Source organism: Pan paniscus, chromosome 23, assembly GCF_029289425.2.
Source record: "Pan paniscus chromosome 23, NHGRI_mPanPan1-v2.0_pri, whole genome shotgun sequence".
Classification (NCBI taxonomy): domain Eukaryota; kingdom Metazoa; phylum Chordata; class Mammalia; order Primates; family Hominidae; genus Pan; species Pan paniscus.
The window spans coordinates 28,404,406-28,426,808 of record NC_085927.1 but is presented as its reverse complement, the minus strand read 5'-3'; the positions used below and the strand labels follow the sequence as shown (position 1 = coordinate 28,426,808).

At 47.1% G+C, this 22,403-nt stretch overlaps 1 protein-coding gene across 4 annotated transcripts in view; it reads right to left on the bottom strand.

Annotated features, from left to right (window-relative positions):
- Window positions 1-3,933: 3,933 nt before the first annotated feature.
- Window positions 3,934-22,403, bottom strand: part of PEX26 (peroxisomal biogenesis factor 26) — a 28,217-nt gene continuing 9,747 nt past the window's right edge. For 2 of the 4 annotated variants that reach the window (XM_008953642.7, XM_063603358.1), the window contains one exon: window positions 3,934-21,386. In XM_008953642.7, coding sequence (XP_008951890.1) covers window positions 21,283-21,386 — 104 coding nt within the window. In that variant the 3' untranslated portion in view covers window positions 3,934-21,282. Of the gene's footprint in view, window positions 22,401-22,403 lie in introns of all 4 variants that reach the window. The other 2 variants (XM_055105361.2, XM_034949109.3) reach the window with 2 other exon arrangements.

The window sequence follows — 22,403 nt, the reverse complement described above, 5'->3', positions numbered from 1 at the left end:
TTCTTTTTCTTTTTTTTTTTTTTTTGAGACAAAGTCTCGCTCTGTTGCCCAGGCTGGAGTGCAGTGGTGCGATCTCAGCTCACTGCAACCTCGCCTCCTGGGTTCAAGCGATTCTCCTGCCTCAGCCTCCTGAGTAGCTGGGATTACAGGCAGGCGCCACCACACCTGGCTAATATGTGTCTTTAGTAGAGACAGGGTTTCACCATGTTGGTCAGGCTGGTCTCGAACTCCTGACCTCGTGATCCACCTGCCTCGGCCTCCCAAAGTGCTGGAATTACAGGTGTGAGTCACCGTGCCCGGCCGTATTTATCACTTTCTAGTTTGGAGTATAGGGGTGTGTGTGTGTGTGTGTGTGTGTGTGTCTAAACACTCTACAAAACAGCAACACCTTAAAGGAAGGGGTTGTGTTATTCATCTTAGTGCCCTCCCCACCAAAAATAGCTAGTTGAGTGCATCAGGTGAGCTCAATAAACATAGCTGAATAAATTCACTTTTCGAGTTCTCTTTGTGAACCACCACATAAATCATGAACGGGTTCTTAAGGTGTTGGGATAAAGATGATGATGATGGTGATGATGATGATACTAGTAATGACGGTGGCCCTGAATTGCCTTTCATTATGACAAGGCTCTTGAACCACCTCATCTTTCCCCTTTATGAAAATTTGGGCTGGAGGGAGCCATGACTACACCATAAATGCTAACTATAGCATCTCTGGGTTCCAGGGAGATAAAATAGGTTGGCTGTTATGGACTGAACTGTGTTTCCCCAAAATTCATGTGTTAAAGCCTAATCCCCAGTGTGACTGTAGTCAGAAATAGGGTCTTTAAGGAGGTGATTATGATTAAATGAGGTCCCAAGGATATGACCCTAATCCAGAAAGACTGGTGTTGAAGAGGAGGAGACACGACGAGGGTGCAGACACGGAGAAAAGGCCACGTGAGGACACACCGAGAAGGCGGCCATCTGCATGCCAAGGAGAGAGGCATCAGGAGAAACCAACTCTGCCAACATCTTGACATTGGACTTCCAGCCTCCAGAATTATGAGAAAATTTGTTTCTGCTGTTTAAGCCACCCAGTCTGTGGTATTTAGTGATGGCAGTCGTAAGCAGACTAAAACAGTGGTCTTGGAGTCTTTAGAGAAAAAACAATTGGCTGGGTGCAGTGGCTCACGCCTATAATCCCAACACTTTGGGAGGCCGAGGTGGGCGGATCAGCTGAGGTTGGGAGTTTGAGACCAGCCTGACCAACATGGTGAAACCCTATCTCGACTAAAAATACAAAATTAGCTGGGCGTGCTGGCGCATACCTGTAATTCCAGCTACTTGAGAGGCTGAGGCAGGAGAATCGCTTGAACCCAGGAGGTGGAGGCTGCAGTGAGCCGAGATAGCACCATTGCACTCCAGCCTCGACAACAAGAGTGAAACTGTCTCAAAAAAAAATCTACTTCTTTTTGGTTTTTGTCCTCCTTCTTAAAATTATTTGATTTGCGGCATCCTGGATCCCCCATCTCACCCTGCTGTATGCTTTCCTCCCTGGGTATAAGTTTGGAAGGGGGAAAGGACATGTTTTTAAGTCCCTGTGATGTTTAATTTTATGTGTCAACTTGACTTGGCCACAAAGTACCCAACATTCATTGGTTGAACATTATTCTGGGTGTGTTTGTGAGGGTGTTTCTGGGAGATAAACACATGAATCAGTAGACCATGAAAAGCAGATGGCCCTCCTTAATGTGCAGGGGCCTCATCCAACCAACTGAAGAACAGAATAGAACAAAAAGGCTGAGAAACAGGGAACTTCTGCCTGCCTGACTGTTGAGCTAGGACATTGGTCTTCTGCCCTTGCACTAGAACTTTCACCAGCAGCTCTCCTGGTTCTCAGGCCTTGACTCAGACTGAAACCACGTCTTCACCTCTCCTGGGTCTCAGGCTTCAGACTCAGACTGGAACTACATCTTCAGCTCCCCTGGGTCTCAAGCTTCAGACAGACTGAAACCACATCTTCAGCTCTCCTGGGTCTCAGGCTTCAGACTCAGACTGGAACCACATCTTCAGCTCTCGTGGGTCTCAGGCTTCAGACTCAGACTGGAACCACACCATCAGCTCTCCTGGGTCTCGGGCTTCAGATTCAGACTGGAACCATGTCCTCAGCTCTCCTGGATCTCAGGCTTCAGACTCAGACTGGAACTATGTATTCAGCTCTCGTGGGTCTCAGGCTTCAGACTCAGACTGGAACCACGTCTTCAGCTCTCGTGGGTCTCAGGCTTCAGACTCAGACTGGAACCACACCATCAGCTCTCCTGGGTCTCGGGCTTCAGATTCAGACTGGAACCATGTCCTCAGCTCTCCTGGATCTCAGGCTTCAGACTCAGACTGGAACTATGTATTCAGCTCTCCTGGGTCTCAGGCTTCAGACTCAGACTGGAACCACACCATCAGCTCTCCTGGGTCTCGGGCTTCAGATTCAGACTGGAACCATGTCCTCAGCTCTCCTGGATCTCAGGCTTCAGACTCAGACTGGAACTATGTATTCAGCTCTCCTGGGTCTCAGGCTTCAGACTCAGACTGGAACCACACCATCAGCTCTCCTGGGTCTCAGGCTTCAGACTCAGACTGGAACCATGTCCTTAACTCTCCTGGATCTCAGGCTTCAGACTCAGACTGGAATCACGTCTTCAGCTCTCCTGGGTCTCAGGCTTCAGACAGACTGAAACCACATCTTCAGCTCTCCTGGGTCTCAGGCTTCAGACTCAGACTGGAACCACGTCTTCAGCTCTCGTGGGTCTCAGGCTTCAGACTCAGACTGGAACCACGTCTTCAGCTCTCCTGGGTCTCGGGCTTCAGATTCAGACTGGAACCATGTCCTCAGCTCTCCTGGATCTCAGGCTTCAGACTCAGACTGGAACTACGTATTCAGCTCTCCTGGGTCTCAGGCTTCAGACTCAGACTGGAACCACACCATCAGCTCTCCTGGGTCTCAGGCTTCAGACTCAGACTGGAACCATGTCCTTAGCTCTCCTGGATCTCAGGCTTCAGACTCAGACTGGAACCACGTCTTCAGCTCTCCTGGGTCTCAGGCTTCAGACAGACTGAAACCACATCTTCAGCTCTCCTGGGTCTCAGGCTTCAGACTCAGACTGGAACCACGTCTTCAGCTCTCGTGGGTCTCAGGCTTCAGACTCAGACTGGAACCACACCATCAGCTCTCCTGGGTCTCAGGCTTCAGACTCAGACTGGAACCACGTCCTTAGCTCTCCTGGATCTCAGGCTTCAGACTCAGACTGGAACCACGTCTTCAGCTCTCCTGGGTCTCAGGCTTCAGACTCAGACTGGGACCACGTCTTCAGCTCTCATGGGTCCCAGGCTTCAGACTCAGACTGGAACTATGTCTTCAGCTCTCCTGGGTCTCAGGCTTCAGACAGACTGGAACCACATCTTCAGCTCTTCTGGGTCTCCAGCATACCCACTGCAGGTCCTGGGTTTCCCAGCCCCTATAATTGCATGAGCCAATTCCTTATAACTCTCAAGATATCACCTATTGGTTCTGTTTCTCTGGAGAACCCTAGTACAGTCCCCTTTTTGTAGATGAGAAACTGAAGTTAAGCCTAGGCTGTTTATGAAAAAACAACCACCCATATGATTTAGGCTTTTTAAAGAAATTATCCACATCTACTGCATTCCAGTTACTATGTGTGAGTGAAGTTCTTCTTGTATGAATTTTAATGCTGTGGGGCCATATAACCAAATATAATTACAGTTATGGCCTAAATAGTTGAGCCACATTCATTAAAGCAGGAGGTAAGATAATTTCTATCAATCACCCAGGAAAAGACTCTTGGTGATATTCATTATCTGTTCAATATTCCCCAACACTGAGCACTTTCTATATGCCAAACACTGTGCTAATGGCTTTTATTCCTCATAACAAACCTCTGAAGTTAAATTTTTATTATCCTCATTTTACAAATGAAGAATCAGAAACATAGAAACATTAACTCTCATTCCTGATCACATAACTGGTAAGAGCTAGAGCTGGGCTATGCTTCAGAGAGTCTGGCTCCAGAGCAGAGCTCAACTGGATCTGGAAAGGCAAACCTTTCATAGAGAGGCTTGTCCTTGTTCTCTTAGGTTAGACTTCAGAGTTCCAATATCCAGGATGCTGCTCCAGGATGGTGGGTGTTACAGATGGAGGTCATGATGTTGAGGGAGGCTGGGAGCCCAGAGGATGAGATACAAGAAAGATCTCTTCATTTCCAGGCACCCCATTGCTGGGGTGAGCCCATGAAGTCCAGAGAGCAAACAATATCTTACCATTAGATTATCTAGATTCAGGTACTTGTCATATGTATTTAACTTTGGTTAGCCCCAAGTACCTTACATACATTCACCCATGTGTCTCAGATGCTGCAGGGGATTAAGGGAAGTTGAGGGTGAACCATTTTGGCCACTGGATCACAAACAAATTGGCTCGCCTTTAAGGTTTACATGGCTGCAGCAGCCGCAATCAAGAGATCACCAAAGAGGAGGTGAATCATGGGACAAATTCCCCTGGGAGGGGTGGAGCTTTAAACCAACATCAGGCAGATGCAAAGAACTCAGCAGAAACAGGAGGCAGTGAGAACAGGAGGCAGTGAGAACAAGAGGCAGTGAGCACTGGGAGCGGGAGTCAGTGACAGACTGTGCAGAGAACACTGAGGCTGGGAACTCAGGAAAACTCACCTCCTGTAAACAGGAGGAAAGGCCAGCCTGTGGCCTCGTGACATCCAAGGCTCTGTCACAGATGGGTAACCACCTTCCTCCGCTACCAGCTCCTAAAAGAACACCTAAAGAGCCGGGTGCGATGGCTCATGCCTGTAATCCCAACGCTTTGGAAGGCTGAGGCAGGTGGACCACCTGAGGTTGGGAGTTCGAGACCAGCCAGACCAACATGGAGAAACCCCGTCTCTACTAAAAATACAAAAATTAGCCAGGCGTGGTGGCGCATGCCTGTAATCCCAGCTACTCAGGAGGCTAAGGCAGGAGAATCGCTTGAACCTGGGAGGTGGAAGTTGTGGTGAGCCGAGATCGCGCCATTGCACTCCAGCATGGGTGACAGAGCGAAAAAAAGAAAAAAAAGAGCACCTAAAGGTCTGTGTGGGATAGACTAGGAAAGATGAAGCCGTCGGTCATACCCTCCTGCTCTTGGTATTGTGTAGATGATTAACTGTTCCCCTTTCTGGGCATTTCCCTCCTAACCAACACTGAAACAACTGGTTGAATAGTCTCATTTTTTCCAATCACTTCACATATTGCTATGAGTATTGCAAAGTACCCAATCTTTCTGGACCACGTCCTGGCAGTATGTTGGAAGAGCAGAAAAACTGATCTCTATCAATGTTGTAGATCCACTTTCAAAAACCAGCCCAAGAGAAAAACCCAGAAAGAAAACAACTACTATCGTCTTAACTGTTCTACTCAGCCCTTGGTGATTTCACAGCACTTTCATATGCAATCTGTTTAGAGCTATGTTATTCACAATAGCAAAAAGTTGGTGGTAGTGCATGTGGGTGTTGACCGGGCTGGGCCAAGAAGCCTCCTCCAGGCGGGCTGCCAGGCTCTCACTGTGGCTGTGGCTCTGTATGGGACAGAGACGGGGCTGAGCTGGCCGGGCTGTGGGCAGGGTGGAGCGCCACCAGCCAAAGGACAGTTGGAGGAATCGAGCTTCATGCTGTCCTTCTCTTCTGCCTCTGATACAGAATTTGATGTTGTGGTTGGATATTTAGTACACATTATCATAGATGACATGTTCCGGTTATTATAGAGAAATTTTGTGGACAAGTATTACCAGAAGTTTGAAGACATGGAAGAAAATCAACTCACCTACACGCCTGCTTTTTGATAAATAATATTTGTACATATTATTGAAGTAGATGTGACATTTCGTTACATGCATAGAATGTGTAGTGATCAACTCAGGGTATCCAGGATACCCATGACCTTGAGTATTTCTCATTTCTATGTGTTGAGAACATTTCAAATCCTTTATTCCATCTATTTTGAAACATACAATACAGTGTTAACAATGGTCACCCTATTCTGCTATCAAGCATTAGAACTCACTCCTTCTATCTATGTTTGTGTCCATCAAGCCACCTCTTCATCCCACATACACACCCTGCCCAGCCTCTAGTAATTGTCATTCTACTCTCTACCTCCATGAGATTAACTTTTACATGCCTTTTTTTTTTTTTTTTTTTTTTTTTTGAGATGCAGTCTCACACTGTCGCCCAGGCTGGAGTGCAGTAGCACAATCGCACGATCTCGGCTCACTGCCACCTCTGCCTCCTGGGTTCAAGCAATTCTCCTGCCTCAGCCTCCTGAGTATCTGGGATTACAGGCACACGCCACCACGCCCAGCTAATTTTTTGTATTTTTAGTAGAGATGGGGTTTCACCGTGTTGGCCAGGCTGGTCTCGAACTCCTGACCTCGTGATTCGCCCGCCTCAGCCTCCTAAAGTACTGCGATTACAGGTGTGAGCCACTGCGCCCGGCTACATGCCTATTTTTAATAAATGTATTTACTTGACAGAAAAGTATCCTGAAGGACACCTACTGGAGCGGATTGCTGGATTTAGCACGTGGCCTTCACAATATTAGGCATGATAAAGATGAAGGGGCTGGTGCCCTTCATCAGACAGAATTTGATGCTGTGGTTGGATATGTAGTAGACATTACCATGGATGACATGTTCTGGTTATTATAGAGAAATTCTGTGTACAAGTACTACCAGGAGTACTTGGTGCCATAGGCCGGGGACTAGACCTAAGCGATAGTTTAGCGGTGACTTTGTTGAGCAAATCATCTTCTATGCCAGCTTCCCCGAACAAGCTGTGGCACTAGATCCCACCTCCAGGCAAGGAATAGGATCATCCTGGATGTCACCAGCCCACTGGCTTGGAGAGGCTGCAGCTATTGAGGATAGAACAATACATCTTGGAAAGACTGACTGTTCTGCAACTCATCATTCATGTTAAGTATTAAGGGTCAAAAACAAATGGCTTGACGTGTTTCTCCTGAAACACCTTCTTGTGTTTAGTAACCCTGGTACTCCTCCCATCTCTCAGGTGCTTTTGAATCAGACTGCTGTGGGGCAAACCCATGCCCAGCATTCCACCTGAGGCCCTTCTGCCAGCATATATTCGGTGTGTCAACAGTGTGGAATAACCCACTATCATGAGTCTCTTTTTCCCAGCAGCTTTGGCATGAACTTTTTTTCTTTTAAATGAGGAGACGCACATTTTAGTGATTTTCCTTGTGAAATTGCAAAGACTAGAAGAAAGTTAGACACTGACATCTCCATACCTGAATCTCTACCCACTCCATCTCACCCACCACCTGCTTCACAAACTTCCTACTCAACCACCTAAGATGAGACTTCTGGGCAATGTCTCCTCAGCCATCATCTGCCGTGATGTGTCACCCTCAATCATGCCAGGCATTGTCGAATTCTCCATTCACTGGCTCCTCAATAGCTTTAAAGGCCCCAGACCTCAGGTTAATGACCAAGGAAATTGCACCATCCATCAGAGAGCTGACTTGCCCACATGCAGGATGAGGCCATTGTAATGCCAGGTCTTAAAGGAGAGGGTGATTTCATCACTGCTGCTCTGGATCGGGTTTTGACACAGCTCATTGCACAGCTACTCTGAGCCTTGGAAGGTGGCCACATTCTTTTCTTGATCCTGGGCATCAGGGAAGGGTCCATACAGGTGGTCATACTTAGGCTGTGTCTTGAAGTATGAGTAAGAGATCACTTTCTGCAGCAGTGCTCCAGCCTCCAATGAGGGTGCCACATGCTCCTTCTCCTCGCTACTCCCCACCAAGCAGTTGAGGGCAAAGGGCCAGAGGAAGGTCAAAATCAGCATGAGTCTTTTCCTGCACTGATAGCTCTTTTTCACACAGGTCAGTTTCCAGTCCTTCAACGTCAATGGGGTTTTTGACTGGGACTGTTATCTAGGATGTTACTCAAGCCAGCTACCCATCTTGAGGTTTCTGAATCTCCCAGGATCAAAGCTAGTCTTGGCTGTAGGAATCAACTGAAAGAGATGTCCTTTACCTAAAAACTACATGTGAAAATCAATTCCTAGTTCTATATTTGAATCTTTGGGTCAAGAAGTCTTCTGTTGATCCTGATACAGTCCCACTGTTTCTAGAAGTCTCTTTTAAGCATTATTTTTGGAAAAATACTTTTATAGATGAACCCTCAGCCTAACCTAGTGGATATGATGTTGAGAATTCCATGATTATCTGCTTAAAGATCAGAGTATCTGTGAGCCTTTTAGTTGCCAGCGCTGTGAAGGCAAAAATGCTAAGTCGGCATTCATTCCTGTTGTATGGGGTACCAGTGAGTGTAGGCCGTGTGCTGGAAATAGACTAAAAGCTATCCTCTTCTTCCAGCATATTAACTGTGTTTGTGCATGTTTGCTGAAAATCCTTTCCATATAGATCAGTTTGTTAGGTTCTCTGGGACAGGCAGGGACTCTGCAATTTCTTCTTCCTGTCAAACTCTTTCCTACCGAGATGGTGTCCCACTCATCTATCTCAGCATGTGTAGGAAGTAGTAAACAGCATCGCTGGTCATCTACCTGCTTTGAATTAATACCATTGGTAGAATATTACTGACCAGAAAATATGTATGTCACATCTCTAGAAAGAAGAAAAAACATAGCTGTTCAATTCCCAATGTGTACCTTTGATTTTTTAAGTAGAAGTGAGAATCTGTACTGACTTTTCACTTGGTTATTCTGGTTTTAAAGTTGGAGCCACAAGCTATGTGTTTTTCTATAATGGTACGTTGCTGACTAAATACTTTTGGACCATGAGGTATATTTGAGGTAAATGAGGTACACTTGAGGTATTTTGCAAGTATCATCTTTTATTTTTTTATTATTATTATTTTTTTTTTAGTTAGAAAGAGCTGGCCAGGCATGGTGGCTCACGCCTGTAATCCCAGCACTTTGGGAGGCTGAGGAGGGCAGATCACCCGAGATCAGGAGTTTGAGACCAGTCTGGCCAACACAGCGAAACCCTGCCTCTACTAAAAATATAAAATTAGCTGGGCATGGTGGTGCATGCCTGTCATACCAGCTACTCAGGAGGCTGAGGCAGGAGAATTGCTTGAACCTGGGAGGCGGAGGTTGCCGTGAGCCAAGATTGCACCATTGCACTCCAGCCTGGGCAACAAGATTGAAACTCCATCTCAAAAATAATAACAATAAATAGAAAGAGCTGAAAAGGTCAACATAGAAATAAGGAACACTGCATGGTTACTAACATGGATTAGGGGATTGAATTTTGGCCCCCCAAAGATATGTTTGCCTAAAATCTCAGAATGTGACATTATTTGGAATAAGGATCTTGATGTAATTGAGGACCTCAAGATAAGATCATCCTGGATTAGGGTGGCTCTTAAATTCAGTGACATGCATCCTTGGCAGAGAAGATACAGAGGTACGAAGAAGGTCAAGCGAAGACTGAGGCAGGGATTGGAGTGATGCTGTCGCAGGCCAGGGAACACTTAGAGCCAGCAGAAGCTGGAAGAAACAAGGAAGGAATCTTGCCTACAGCCTTCAGAGGCAGAGGCAGAGGCTTTGGCTGACTTCTGGCCTTCAGAGCTGTGAGATAATAAACTTCTGTTGTTTTAAGCCATACATTTGTGGCAATTTGTTAACAGCAGTCCTAGGAAACAAATGTGTGTAGTAAGGAAGTGATAATGTTGGAAGCTGAATAGGTAATAATATTAAATGAAAAAGAATGCCAAACTCAAAGTGGTAGATATATGCTTATAATAAGCACATATGAATGTATATTGAAGGGAAGATATAGACTTTTATTTTCATGGGGTGTTTTTAGCAAGGTTGCTTGAATGAATAGAAAGCATTTCACGTATACCCTAAGTAGTATGGACTGTTAACACGAACCTGGAAAGAGGTCCAGTCATCCCACGTGGCAGCAGAGCCATGCTAGGCCCCAGGCTATTTTTCACCCTGGTCAATTTGATTTTTTGGTTTTGACTCCAGCAATATTGCCCCACAAATTCATTTTTTTAATTCAAGTACCCACCCAAATCCTACCCATCTGCACCTTTTTCCCTGGGCTGGACTCTTGCCTGTCCTTCAGAGTAGATTCACACCTTCTGGCCCACCAATCTCCAAACTTTGTCTTCAGACATACAGAACATTCCCTCACAAACTCTACTACTTTTCCACTCACCAGCCCCTACCTTCCTCTTCCTACAAATCATCACTAAAAGGTAAGGCAGACAGCATGTCATTTTTTGGTCTAGTACCTGATTATTTTAGATAGCCCAGAGAAAGGGTTGATTTGTGGTTGCCTATGTAATTGTATGCACAGTTCTCTACTGGACCATTTAAATCTAACTTAATCCAGCTAAATGTGCCTATATGCAAACATCAATATCTATTTAGCCATTTCATGCATCTATTTTAAATAGTTTTAATCCATTTTATATTTATTATAGAGTATTTTCATTACTCCATTGCATATGTGTATATATATTATATATATGTATACACACACACACATACACATGTGTATTACTTAATACTTTTCAAAGTTTTTCTTATAGACTTTTACTCATTTTACACAATAATATTATAAAGAAAATGAGGGAGGTAATTTTTTTTTCTTTTCTCTTTTTTTTGAGACAGAATCTCACTCTGTCACCCAGACTGGAGTGCAGTGGCAGGATCTCAGCTCACTGCAACCTCTGCCTCCCAGGTTCCAGAGATTCTCCTGCCTCAGCCTCCTCCTGAGTAGCTGGGATTAAAGGTGTGCACCATCACACCCAGCTAATTTTTGTATTTTTAGTAGAGGTGGGGTTTCATGATGTTGGCCAGGCTGGTCTTGGCCTCCCAAAGTGCTGGGATTGCAGGCATGAGCCACCGCACCCAGCCAAGGAAGGTAATTTTTGTCCCCATCTTGGAGGTGAGAAAAATTGGACCCGAGATTAAATGACTTATGCAAAGTTATAGGGCAAATTAGTAACAGAGCCAGAACCAAAACCAGTCCAATCCTATATCTAGAAAGCTATATATTTATACTTTTTTTGTGTGTGTATGTGTGAGACAGAGTCTCGCTCTGTCGCCCAGGCTGGAGTGCAGTGGCTCGATCTCGACCCACTGCAACCTCCGCCTCCTGGGTTCAAGTGATTCTTGTGCCTCAGCCTCCCAAGTAGCTGAGATTACAGGTGCACGCCACCACACCCAGCTAATTTTTAGATTTTTTGAAGAGATGGGGTTTCATCATGTTGGCCAGGCTGGTCTCAAACTCCTGGCCTCATGATCCACCTGCCTTGGCCACCCAAAGTGGTGGGATTACGGGCATGGGCCACTGCACCTGGCCTCTAGAAGGCTGTATTATAATTACCATTAATTACATATTGTCCTTTATTGTCATCAAAATCATGCCACTTCTTTGAAAAATAAAAAAATCATCTGGGTGTGGTGGCTTATGCCTATAATCCCAGCACTTTGGAAGGTCAAGATGGGAGGATCACTTGAGGCAAGTTCAACACCAGCCTGGTCAGTGTAGTAAGACCCCATCTCTGTATTTTTTATAAGAAAAAAAAAAGGAAGGAATAAAACAGAGTACATAATATACTACAGTTTTTTTTTTATAAAAAAGAGAAGAAACTAGGATCTATATCCATACTGGTTTTGTATTGGTGTATTAAATTTACCTCTGGAAGAGTAAATTTAAAACTAATGGCCGTGGCCGGGCACGGTGGCTCACGCCTGTAATCCCAGCACTTTGGGAGACCGAGGCAGGTGGATCACGAGGTCAGAAGATCAAGACCATCCTGGCTAACACGGTGAAACCCCGTCTCTACTAAAAATACAAAAAATTAGCCGGGCGTGGTGGCAGGAGCCTGTAGCCCCAGCCACTTGGGAGGCTGAGGCAGGAGAATGGCGTGAACCCGGAAGGCGGAGCTTGCAGTGAGCTGAGATCACACCCCTGCACTCCAGCCTGGGTGACAGAGTGAGGCTCTGTCTCAAAAAAAAGAAAAAAAAAAAAAAAAACTAACGGCCATAGCTGCCATTGGGGTAGGTGAACTTGCTAAATGAAGAGATGGGAGGTGATATGGTTTGGCTCTGTGTCCCCACTCAAATCTCATCTCAAACTGTAATCCCCACGTCGGAGGAGGGACCTGGTGGGAGGTGACTGGATCACAGGAACAGTTTCTCCCCTGTTGTTCTTGTGATAGTGAGTCAGTTCTCACGAGTTCTGATGGTTTTAAAGTGTGGCATCCCCCCTCACTCTCTCTGCTGCTGCCATGTAAGATGTGCCTTGCTTCCCCTTTGGCTTCCACTATGACTGCTTGTTTCCTGAGGCCTCACAGCCATGCAGAACTGTGAGCCAGTTAAACCTCTTTTCTTCAACAATTACCCAGTCTCTGGTACTTCTCTAAAGCAGTGTGAAAATGGACTAATACAGACTGCTTTCACACTAGACTTTTTCAAGCCTTTTCAAAAACCCTATGAAGGTATTGCATATTTAGAAAATTAAACATGGTCTGAAATGAATATATAAAAAGGCTTAGCACTTTAAGAAATCAGAGCCGGCCGGGCGTGGTGGCTCACGCCTGTAATCCCAGCACTTTGGGAGGCCGAGGTGGGCAGATCACAAGGTCAGGAGATCGAGACCATCCTGGCTAACACGGTGAAACCCCATCTCTACTAAAAATACAAAAAATTAGCCGGGTGTGGTGGTGGGCGCCTGTAGTCCCAGCTATTCGGGAGGCTGAGGCAGAAGAATGGCATTAACCTGGGAGGCAGAGCTTGCAGTGAGCTGAGATCACGCCACTGCACTCCAGCCTGGGCAACAGAGCGAGACTCCATCTCAAAAAAAAAAAAAAAAAATTCAGAGCCATTTGCAAAGCCTAGTTCCTAGGCTAAGAACAGGAATCAGAAGCGCTGCCTTTTCTGTGGTGTGATGTTCACAAGATGCTGGGTTCTACCACTCCAACTCTCCCCTCCTTATCTCACTTAATTAAGAGCAACAGTAATAATAACTAGCACCTGCTCACTACATGCTATGCACCTTTTCAGTGTTTTACATGGATTAGCACCAGTTAATCCTCACAACAAACCTATGAAGTAACTGAGGCACAGGAAAGATTATTTGAAGGTCAAAGCAGGTGAGTCAAGATACAAACTCAGGCCGGGTGTGGTGGCTCATGCCTGTATTCCCAACACTTTGGGAGGTGAGGCATGCAGATCACTTGAGGTCAAGAGTTCAAGACCAGCCTGGCCAACATGGTAAAACCCCGTCTCTACTAAAAATTCAAAAATTAGCCAGGCGTGGTAGTGTGTGCCTGTAGTTCCAGCTACTCAGAAGGCTGAGGCAAGAGAATTGCTTGAACCTAGGAAGTGGATGTTGCAGTGTGTCGAGATCATGCCACTGCCCTCCAGCTTGGACGACAGAGTGAGACTCTGTCTCAAAAAAAAAAAAAAATACAAACTTGGGCATTATGGGTCCGGGACCCACACTCTTAACCACAATCCCACGATGTCTCTCATTTACGCAGCAAATTACTCCATTGGGGTTAGGCCTTGTTTCTCAAAAAAAAAAAAAAAAGGCTTTTGCAAAATATGTTTCCTGAGAGGATTAATAGAGCACATCTTTTAGCCATTGTCTTTAGCACCTCTGAAAACAAGCACTTGTCACTATGGAGACCATGAAATCCAGGAACAGGACAGAACACAAACAAGTACTAAAAGGGGAGTGGGAAGCATTCCCAGAATGTTCCATAGCAGGGGGTGCCCGCCGGACAGAGATGTCAGAGCCCACAGAGGGACTGGGAATGGGTAGGATGTCTCTGGTGGGGCGACCAAAAAATTTTACCAGCTCCCCAGCTTTCCAGAGAAAGCAGCCCATTCTTTGGGACCCAGCTAAGTCCACTGGTAACCAAGAGCATGGCTTATCTGTGTGAGTCATCCAGTGAAACTACCGGCTTGTATTTATACCTACCCAGGAGGACACCCGCCAGGCTTTGTCATTGCTGGTACATCTGAGAAGAACACCTCCTGCTCTTTCTCTGGAGGGAGCTGGGCGACGATACTACTAAACAGATGCCAAAGCACAGAGCCCTCCCCTGCCCCACCTCCACCCTTCAGCCCTGGTGCGGGTCTTATTGCTCACCAACTCTTGCTGCTTCTATTTCTTCCTTCCCTAATTCCTAAGGCCAAAATCCAAGTTCATTCAACAAATCTTTATTACTTGGCCTCTTACATGGATGGCCTCATTCCAGGTGCTATGGGGGAGATAAGAACAGAAATCCTGGTACCTGTATGCCTAGATTCAAATCCCAGCTCTACCATTTAAAAGCGGTGGGGCACTGGGCACATTAGCCCCTCTGAGTCTGTTTTGCTGTCTCTAAAATGATAATATCTACCTCGCTGGCTTGAACCCAAGAGGAGGGTGCAGTGAGCCGAGATCGCACCACTGCACTCCAGCCTAGGTGACAAGAGCAAGATTCCATCTCAAAAAAAAAAAAAAAAAAAAAGAAAGAAAAGAAAAGAAAAGAAAAAAAAAGCCAAAGGAAAACAAGAAACTAGCTATGGAGGCAGAAAAGGGGCAGTCAGTGGGATCAGAGACAAGGCAAGAAGCCAAAGAAGGGATGGCCCTCTACCGCATTTGGAAAATAAGCCTGTGACATAAAAGTATGCATGCATTTTTCCGAGGGCAAGAACCTGTAGGTTACATTCTGAGGACCATACAAATCGGTTTTCCACCTAAGAAACTTCTCCATGTAAATTATGTTGAGGTCGTCGTTAAAGAAGCTTTTTTCTCTCCAGGTGCCGTGGCTCACGCCTGTAATCCCAGCACTGTGGGAGGCGGATCACGAGGTCAGGAGATCGAGACCATCCTGGCTAACACGGTGAAACCCAGTCTCTACTAAAAATACCAAAAAATTATCCAGGCGTGGTGGCGGGCGCCTGTAGTCCCAGCCACTCGGGAGGCTGAGGCAGGAGAATGGTGTGAACCCAGGAGGCGGAGCTTGCAGTGAGCTGAGATCACGCCACTGCATTCCAGCCTCGGTGACAGAGCGAGACTCCATCTCAAAAAAAAAAAAAAGGCTTTTTTCTGAAATGACACACTTCTACAAAAGTGCTTTCATTTCTTCACCAAGTCTCTGCTATTATCTGACACCTGTCCGTCCCACCTTGGATAGTACAAAAGTGACAAGAGGATGCTAAAAGTTTTAAAGGGGCTGTTGGAAAATATGAGCTGGGAAACATGTAGAGCTAAATATGAGCTCAGGTCAATATTAAAATTGGAAGTAGGTCACAGAATCCCAACCCCACATATTTGGATCCAGCCCTTGGTGAGTGGGCCTTGGACTGTACTTCACAATCCCATCTTCACCTGCAGTTGTCCGGCCAACATGGCCCCTTCCCGCCTGCCCTTTCCTAACCACCTCCACTCTCTCTAGTGAAGACGCTGAGCTCGCAGCCATGCTGGTTGCACACTGCCATTTTCTACAGGTTCTAAAGTGCATGGGCTGCCAAGAGGGTTGGGTGTTTACATTTATTTTTAATAGAAATGGGGTCGTACCCGGGGCATCTCTTTTCTTCATACTGCAATGTTGCTAGATACACAATCAGACACCAGAGGGTTGGGCATTCTTGCAATACCTTAACAGTGCTGAAACCTGCAGCATGGTACTAAGGAAGTTAAAGTTAGAATGTAACCACTTTATTTAAAAGGTTTTTTCTTTTTTTTTTTTTTTTTTTGAGACGGAGTCTTGCTCTGTCCCCCAGGCTGGAGTGCAGTGGCGCAATCTAGGCTCACTGCAAGCTCCGCCTCCTGGGTTCATGCCATTCTTCTGCCTCAGCCTCCCGAGTAGCTGGGGCTACAGGCACCCGCCACCACGCCCGGCTAATTTTTTGTATTTTTTTAGTAGAGATGGGATTTCACCGTGTTAGCCAGGATGGTCTTGATCTCCTGACCTCGTGATCCACCTGCCTCGGCTTCCCAAGGTGCTGGGATTACAGGCGTGAGCCACCGCGCCCGGCCAGGTTTTTTTCTTTAATTTAAATGAAATGGGGTTGAAGTGAACATGATCTTGTTGACCATGTTCGTGAATTATAGATGCAACATGCATTGGTAGAATCGTGTGATGGTCTTTTGTGATACTTCATTTTTACATATCCCAGTCTCTGTATGTATCTGCACAAAGAAAAAACAAACTCCTGCTTTGCTCTTATTGAAGGGTTCCCAGGACTGCGTGTCTGCTCCTGAGCTCTGTTTTAAGTATGTGTTTCCTTTGCTTGTATTTTGTATTAAAAAAGTAAGAAAAAGAACCCTTTATTGTTGAGCATGTTGGCATTGTCCCGTTTATTTTTTTCTCTTTTTGGGACATATGAAGCAAGTTATTCTTTTTCTGTATCTTTTTTTCTTTTGTAAACTTTTTGTTTTTTTCTTGTTTAAAATTGGCTTTATAAAAGGGCTTTTATAACCCACCCCCCCCAAAAAAAAAGAAATGGGGTCCCACTAGGTTGCCCAGGCTAGCTTTGAACTCCTAGGCTCAAGCAATCCTCCCACTCTGGCCTCCCAAAGTGCTGGGATTATAGGCGTGAGCCACCATGCCAAGTTAGAAAAAAAAAAAAGTCTGTGAAGCAGGAGTTGCAGGAAAAAAAAGAATTAATTAATTAATTAGGGGGAAAAAAGCTGAAAGAAAATCAACCGTATTAATAGTAATTATTTCTGAGTGGTGGGATCACGAGTCCTGTATTTCCTTCTATGCAATTAATATTTTCTAAAATATACATGCATTGCTTTAAGACAAGAAAAATATTTGCTGTTTTATCAAGAGGCCTAGAGGTGGCAAACAATGTCTGGATCCGTACACCACTGCTGGAGGAATGCAGAGGCGGGCGGGGGCGCGACAGGCTGCTAGGCACCGTGCCCACTGTCTGTCCTGTAGCTTCCTACCAGCCCGAAACACCGAGGTTTCCAGAGGCAGCGAGGCAAAAGGGCCAGACATTTTTCTGGTTAACACTCCATGTATTCAGTTTCCAAAGGTGCTAGGCCAGGGCGGTGAGGCCGACCTTGGCCAGGCCGTGGGTGGGTTGCTTGACTAGGCCAGAGAGTAAATCAGTAGAATTCCCACAGGCCCCATCTGTGGGTGCGAGGCCAAAGTCCATCGGCCCCACGGCTTTTCCGTGCTGGGAGGGAGGAAAGCAGAGGACGGCACAGGGAGGCTGGGAGGGAGGCAGGAAAGCAGATGACAGCACAGGGAGGTGCCCTACTCGCGGTTCATGTCATCACTTTCCCTTTCTGACAGTTCCTTGGGCTGCTTTAAGTGGATAGCAGAGGCCACCTTCTAGATGTAGAAAGAAACTGAACGTCCAGAGTGTGAACTGGCCTGCTTGTATCTCCCCTCGGTGGCAGTGGTGGTTGCCAGCCTGGCTTGCGTTTGCCCAAAAGTAATAGTAAAGAGCTCTGACCACTGCTGTTCACCTAAACTTGGGGCTGCTGTACTTGTAGGCTTTGGAAAGCATGGAGGGGTTTCCACATATTAAAAAGGAAAAGGGCACCAGGTCTGTGCTGTGTGACCCCATCACGCAACGGAATGACACACAGCTATGAAGAATGAGGCCGCTCCACATATGCTGGGACTGAGAAAGGTTTTTGTGTTTTGTTTCGTTTCTGAGACCAAGTTTCACTCTTTGTTGCCCAGGTGGGAGTGCAATGGCGCGATCTCAGCTCACTGCAACCCTTGCCTCCCGGGTTCAAGTGATTCTCCTGCCTCAGCCTCCTGAGTAGCTGGGATTACAGGTACCCACCACCATGCCCGGCTCATTTTTTTTGCATTTTTAGTAGAGATGGGGTTTCACCATGTTGGCCATGCTGATCTCGAACTCCTGACTTCAGGTGATTCACCCACCTTGGCCTCCCAAAGTGCTGGGATTACAGGCATGCGCCACCGCGCCCAGCCGAGAGTTGTTTTTTTTCTTTTTAAATGTGGCACAGTGTGTGTAGTGTATGTGACTACTATCATTTGTGTAAGAGAAAGAAAAGTTTACTATCAGAGACTGTATCTGGAGGGATAAACAGACTGGCAAGGGTTGCCTCTGGGCAAGAAACTGGGGAATAGAGAGCGGGAGTAGAAAGATTTTATTAGCTGGGTGTGGCAGCACACACTGTAGGCCCAGCTACTCCAGAGGCTGAGGGGGAGACTTGCTCAAGCCCAGGAGTTCAGGTCCAGCCTGGGCAACATAGCAAGACTAAAAAAAAAAAAACAACTTTCTTTTCCAAGAATACCCTTTTTGTAACTTTTGAATTCCGTATTTTTTAATGGTCTATGGTCTACAAACACTCATGTGTAAACACATACACGCAGAATAGGGATCACCTGCACGAAGCTATGAACTATTTCCTCATCCCTTCTAGCCCCTTTCTAGAGGCAAACCCTCCGCCCCCACCCCCAGGCACTATCTGTCCTGCTTGCACCCACCTCCACCCAGGGCTGGCCAACAATAGCCTGTTTCCTCTCCATTCCACCCCTCTCCCCAACCCTCCCATCCGACCACAGAAGAGGATTACTGGTTCCTGCTTTCCTTAGCGCCCCTAAATTTAAAGGTATCTGTTCTATGTTGCATGCTTCAGAACCCTGTAGAAACAACCAGCAAATCCACTGTTGATACGCAATTACCCCTCTTGGATGCATCTGCAACAAGCACTCCCCAGCTTTGAAGGGGCAGCAAAGAAGTTCACAATTACAAGACCATGGGGTCACGACCACAGAAGCGATATGAAACAGGTCCCGGGACACAGGGAGGGGCAGAAAGAATTCTTTGAGTAAGCCTGGAAGGTGGAGGGGCTCACCAGGCCAAGAGCAGGTACTAGGCCTTCAGTAGGAACAGTGCGAGCCAAGGCACAGAGGCCAAGGGGAGCAAGCTGTAGCTGTGATGGTGGGCAGCTGGAAGGCCGCACGTATAATCAACAGGGGACCCACATCAAAGGGGAGATGTTAGCCAAAACCAGCACATAGGGGCCTTCAATTCCATGAAGAATTTAGATGTTATCCAGTGAGCCATGGGAAGCCATTGAAGCGTTTTATCTAGGGTAGTTAAGTGGGCCCAGATTTTCATTTTAAGAAATCATTCTATAGAAGGAATCTCAAACCTCACCTGACTGCTTTTCTCCCCCCAGGGTTCTAAGCTCTACATAAAAGCCCATATAAAAAAGTATAGATTTGCTTCCTACAGACTTGAACCATGCCCTAAGGATTTAATTCTAAGGGGCCTGTGAAGTTTACCTACTTTACTCATTTTTCTAAAGAAAAGTTGGCCGGGCGTGATGGCTCACACCTGTAATCCCAGCACTTTGGGAGGCCGAGGTGGGTGGATCACAAGGTCAGGAGATCGAGACCATCCCGGCTAACACAGTGAAACCCCGACTCTACTAAAAATACAAAAATATTAGCCAGGCGAGGTGGTGGGCACCTGTAGTCCCAGCTACTCGGGAGGCTGAGGCAGGAGAATGGCATGAACCCGGGAGGCGGAGCTTGCAGTGAGCTGAGATCACGCCACTGCACTCCAGCCTGGGTGACAGAGTGAGACTCCATCTCAAAAACAAACAAACAAACAAACAAAAGAAAACTTGTTGCCTTGCAACCCCTGAAAATGTACCAAGGAAAAGCTAGCAAGCACCTTCTCTATTTTGGGCATCAACACCAACCAAGGACATAGTGCAGGGCAGCCTGCTTGGCCTCTAGGTAGAGAAAGGCCAGCCCCTGCAGAAAGCCCTTCTTCATCCTGACAGCACAGCAGTGCTCTATGCTTCCTTGCACAGAAACTCATAAGATGCTTGTGGCTGGTGAGAAAACAACACTGAAACATTTCAGCTCCTCAAATGCTAAGGCCTCGGTGCCACCTCCCTAAGGTTTTATTGTTCACTGCCTTCAAAACCCATGTCTCCCGTCTGCCCCGCCCCCCACATCCCTTCCAGCTCACCTGATTACTCAGTTCCATTTTCAGCTCAGCAGCCTCTGAGGCTGGCCTACTTTTCAAGGCCACACGAGCAGAAAAATTTGGGCATTACACAAACAACAGAACGTAACTGGGACAATGGGACACAGAAAGGGAAGAACCTGCAATGGTGTGTACCAAGGAGGCAAGGATACAGGCAGAACCTGGTGAAACAGCCAATGGACAAGTTTGCAGGGCAGGAGGGAGGGGCTGGCGGGGAAAGAGTGGGCAGAGGCACTGAGCGTAACAGAGCAAGGCTTGGCCAGGACAATCTGGAAAATTGAGCTGAAGACCAAGAGGCACCAGGCAAGATCACTTTACCCAGCGATAAGAGCTGTAAGGCTCACTTGGTTTTCAGTAGTCAACCCGGTGGTTCTGAAAACCACACCCCAGCCTGAACAGTGAGAAGGCTCCCGCAGCTTCAAGCGCATGGCAAGACCATGGGAACAGCCTCTTGATACAGAATTAGATCAGCTCTGGGGAGCACAGCGCAGGCAAGAAGAGGCCCTCTCAGATCTACTCTAGCTAATTAAGGTACTGTCCTGTGGGGCATGTTTTTTTGTTTGTTTTGAGAGAGTGCGGTAGCACAATCTCAGCTCACTGCAACTTTTGCCTCCCTGGCTCAAGTGATTCTCGTGCCTCAGCCTCCCAAGTAGCTAGGACTATAGGCGTGCACCACATCTGGCTAATTTTTGTATTTTTAGTAGAGATGGGGTTTCACCATGTTGGCCAGGCAGGTTTTGAACTCCTGGCCACAAGTGATCCACCCACCTCACCCTCCCAAAGTGCTGGGATTACAGGCGTGAGTCACCATGCCCAGCAAAAAAGTATGTTTCTCAAGAAGTGAAAGGCCAAGGGTCACTTCACCAGGCTTTTTCTGAACTTCCAGCTCCATTAACATCCTGACCTGAAGAACCAACCCCTTGCCTTCACCAAGAAGATGGAATGTTTCATGGACACAGTCCCTGTCCCCAAACCCCTCCTTTTCAAGGGGCCTCTGGTCATCCGGGGCACTGTTCTGGAGGTGCTGTGCCTGCTGGTCCCGCTTTGTTTCCACATCATCTACCGCGACCAGCCGAAGTAGGGTGCAAAGGAGAGGGCACCCAGGCAACAAGACACAGTGCACTCCGTGAGATTAGGCTGGTCCCATTTCCCCAGGGGCGCCTGTGGATGTGTCGCTCTGTCGCTCTGCTTCTGTGGCCACGGACGTGAGGAGCAGAGAGGCTGTGGTGCGCAGGGACCCTCAGTCACGGATGCAGAGCTGGTAGAGGCGAGAAAATGCAGCCTTCCGGATCCAGCGGAAGAGCTGGGCCAGCTTGTAGAGGAAGGGCAGGGAGGAAGGGGAAGCTGCAGGGCAGAGGGAGACTACAGTGAACGTCCCACCCCTCTCACCTGTCACTCTGCCATCTCCCACCCTGGGAGACTCCACTACCTATTACACATAGTTGGTTTTGTTTTGTTTTTTTTAGAGACAGGGTCTCGCTCTGTCACCTAGGCTAGAGTACAGTGCAGTCTGTGTTCAGCTCACTGCAGCCTCAATCTCTGGGGCTCATGCGATCCTCAGCCTGCAGGTGCAGGTTCTCCTCCCCCACCATCATCGCTCCAATGAGTCAGGCCTGCTGCTGAGGGTCAGGGCCACTGGGCCAGGCCCTTCTGAAGCAGCCTTGGAAAGAGCAGGCTCAAATGTCCTCATGCCATCCCCACTAGGAGACCAGGGTTTACGAGACTAAAGGGCTTACCGGAACCATAAAGAATCATAAAGAGTTTCTAAATCTGTATCAGTCAGGAGGTGGCCAGGGATGAACGCTGATGATACTGAGCATTCCGAGAGCTAACTCGTGACTTCTTTGTAAAGCAAACAGAGTCGTCCACAGGGGATCCCTGCTCAGCGTTCAGCAGACGGGTTAGAAGGACAACTCTGAGCTATGTGAAGGAAACCTCGCTGGCCAGGCATGATGGCTTGTGCCTATAATCCCAGCACTGTGGGAGGCTGAGGTGAGAGGATCACTTAAGGTCAGAAGTTGGAGACCAGCCTGGCAAACATGGCAAAACCCCGTCTCTACTAAAAATACAAAATGTAGCCGGGCATGGTGGTGTGTGCCTGTAATCCCAGCTACTTGGGATACTGAGGCAGGAGAATCGCTTGAACCCAGGAGGCGGAGGTTGCAGTAAGCCGAGATCACGCCACTGCAACCTGGGCAACAGAGCAAGACTCTGTCTCAAAAATAAAAATAAAAAATTAGCCGGGCATGGAGGCACATGCCTGTAGTCCCAGTTACTTGGGAGGCTGAGGAGAGAAGATCGCTTGAGCCTAGGGGGCAGAGGTTGCAGTGAGCCAAGATCACGCCGGTGCACTCCAGCCTG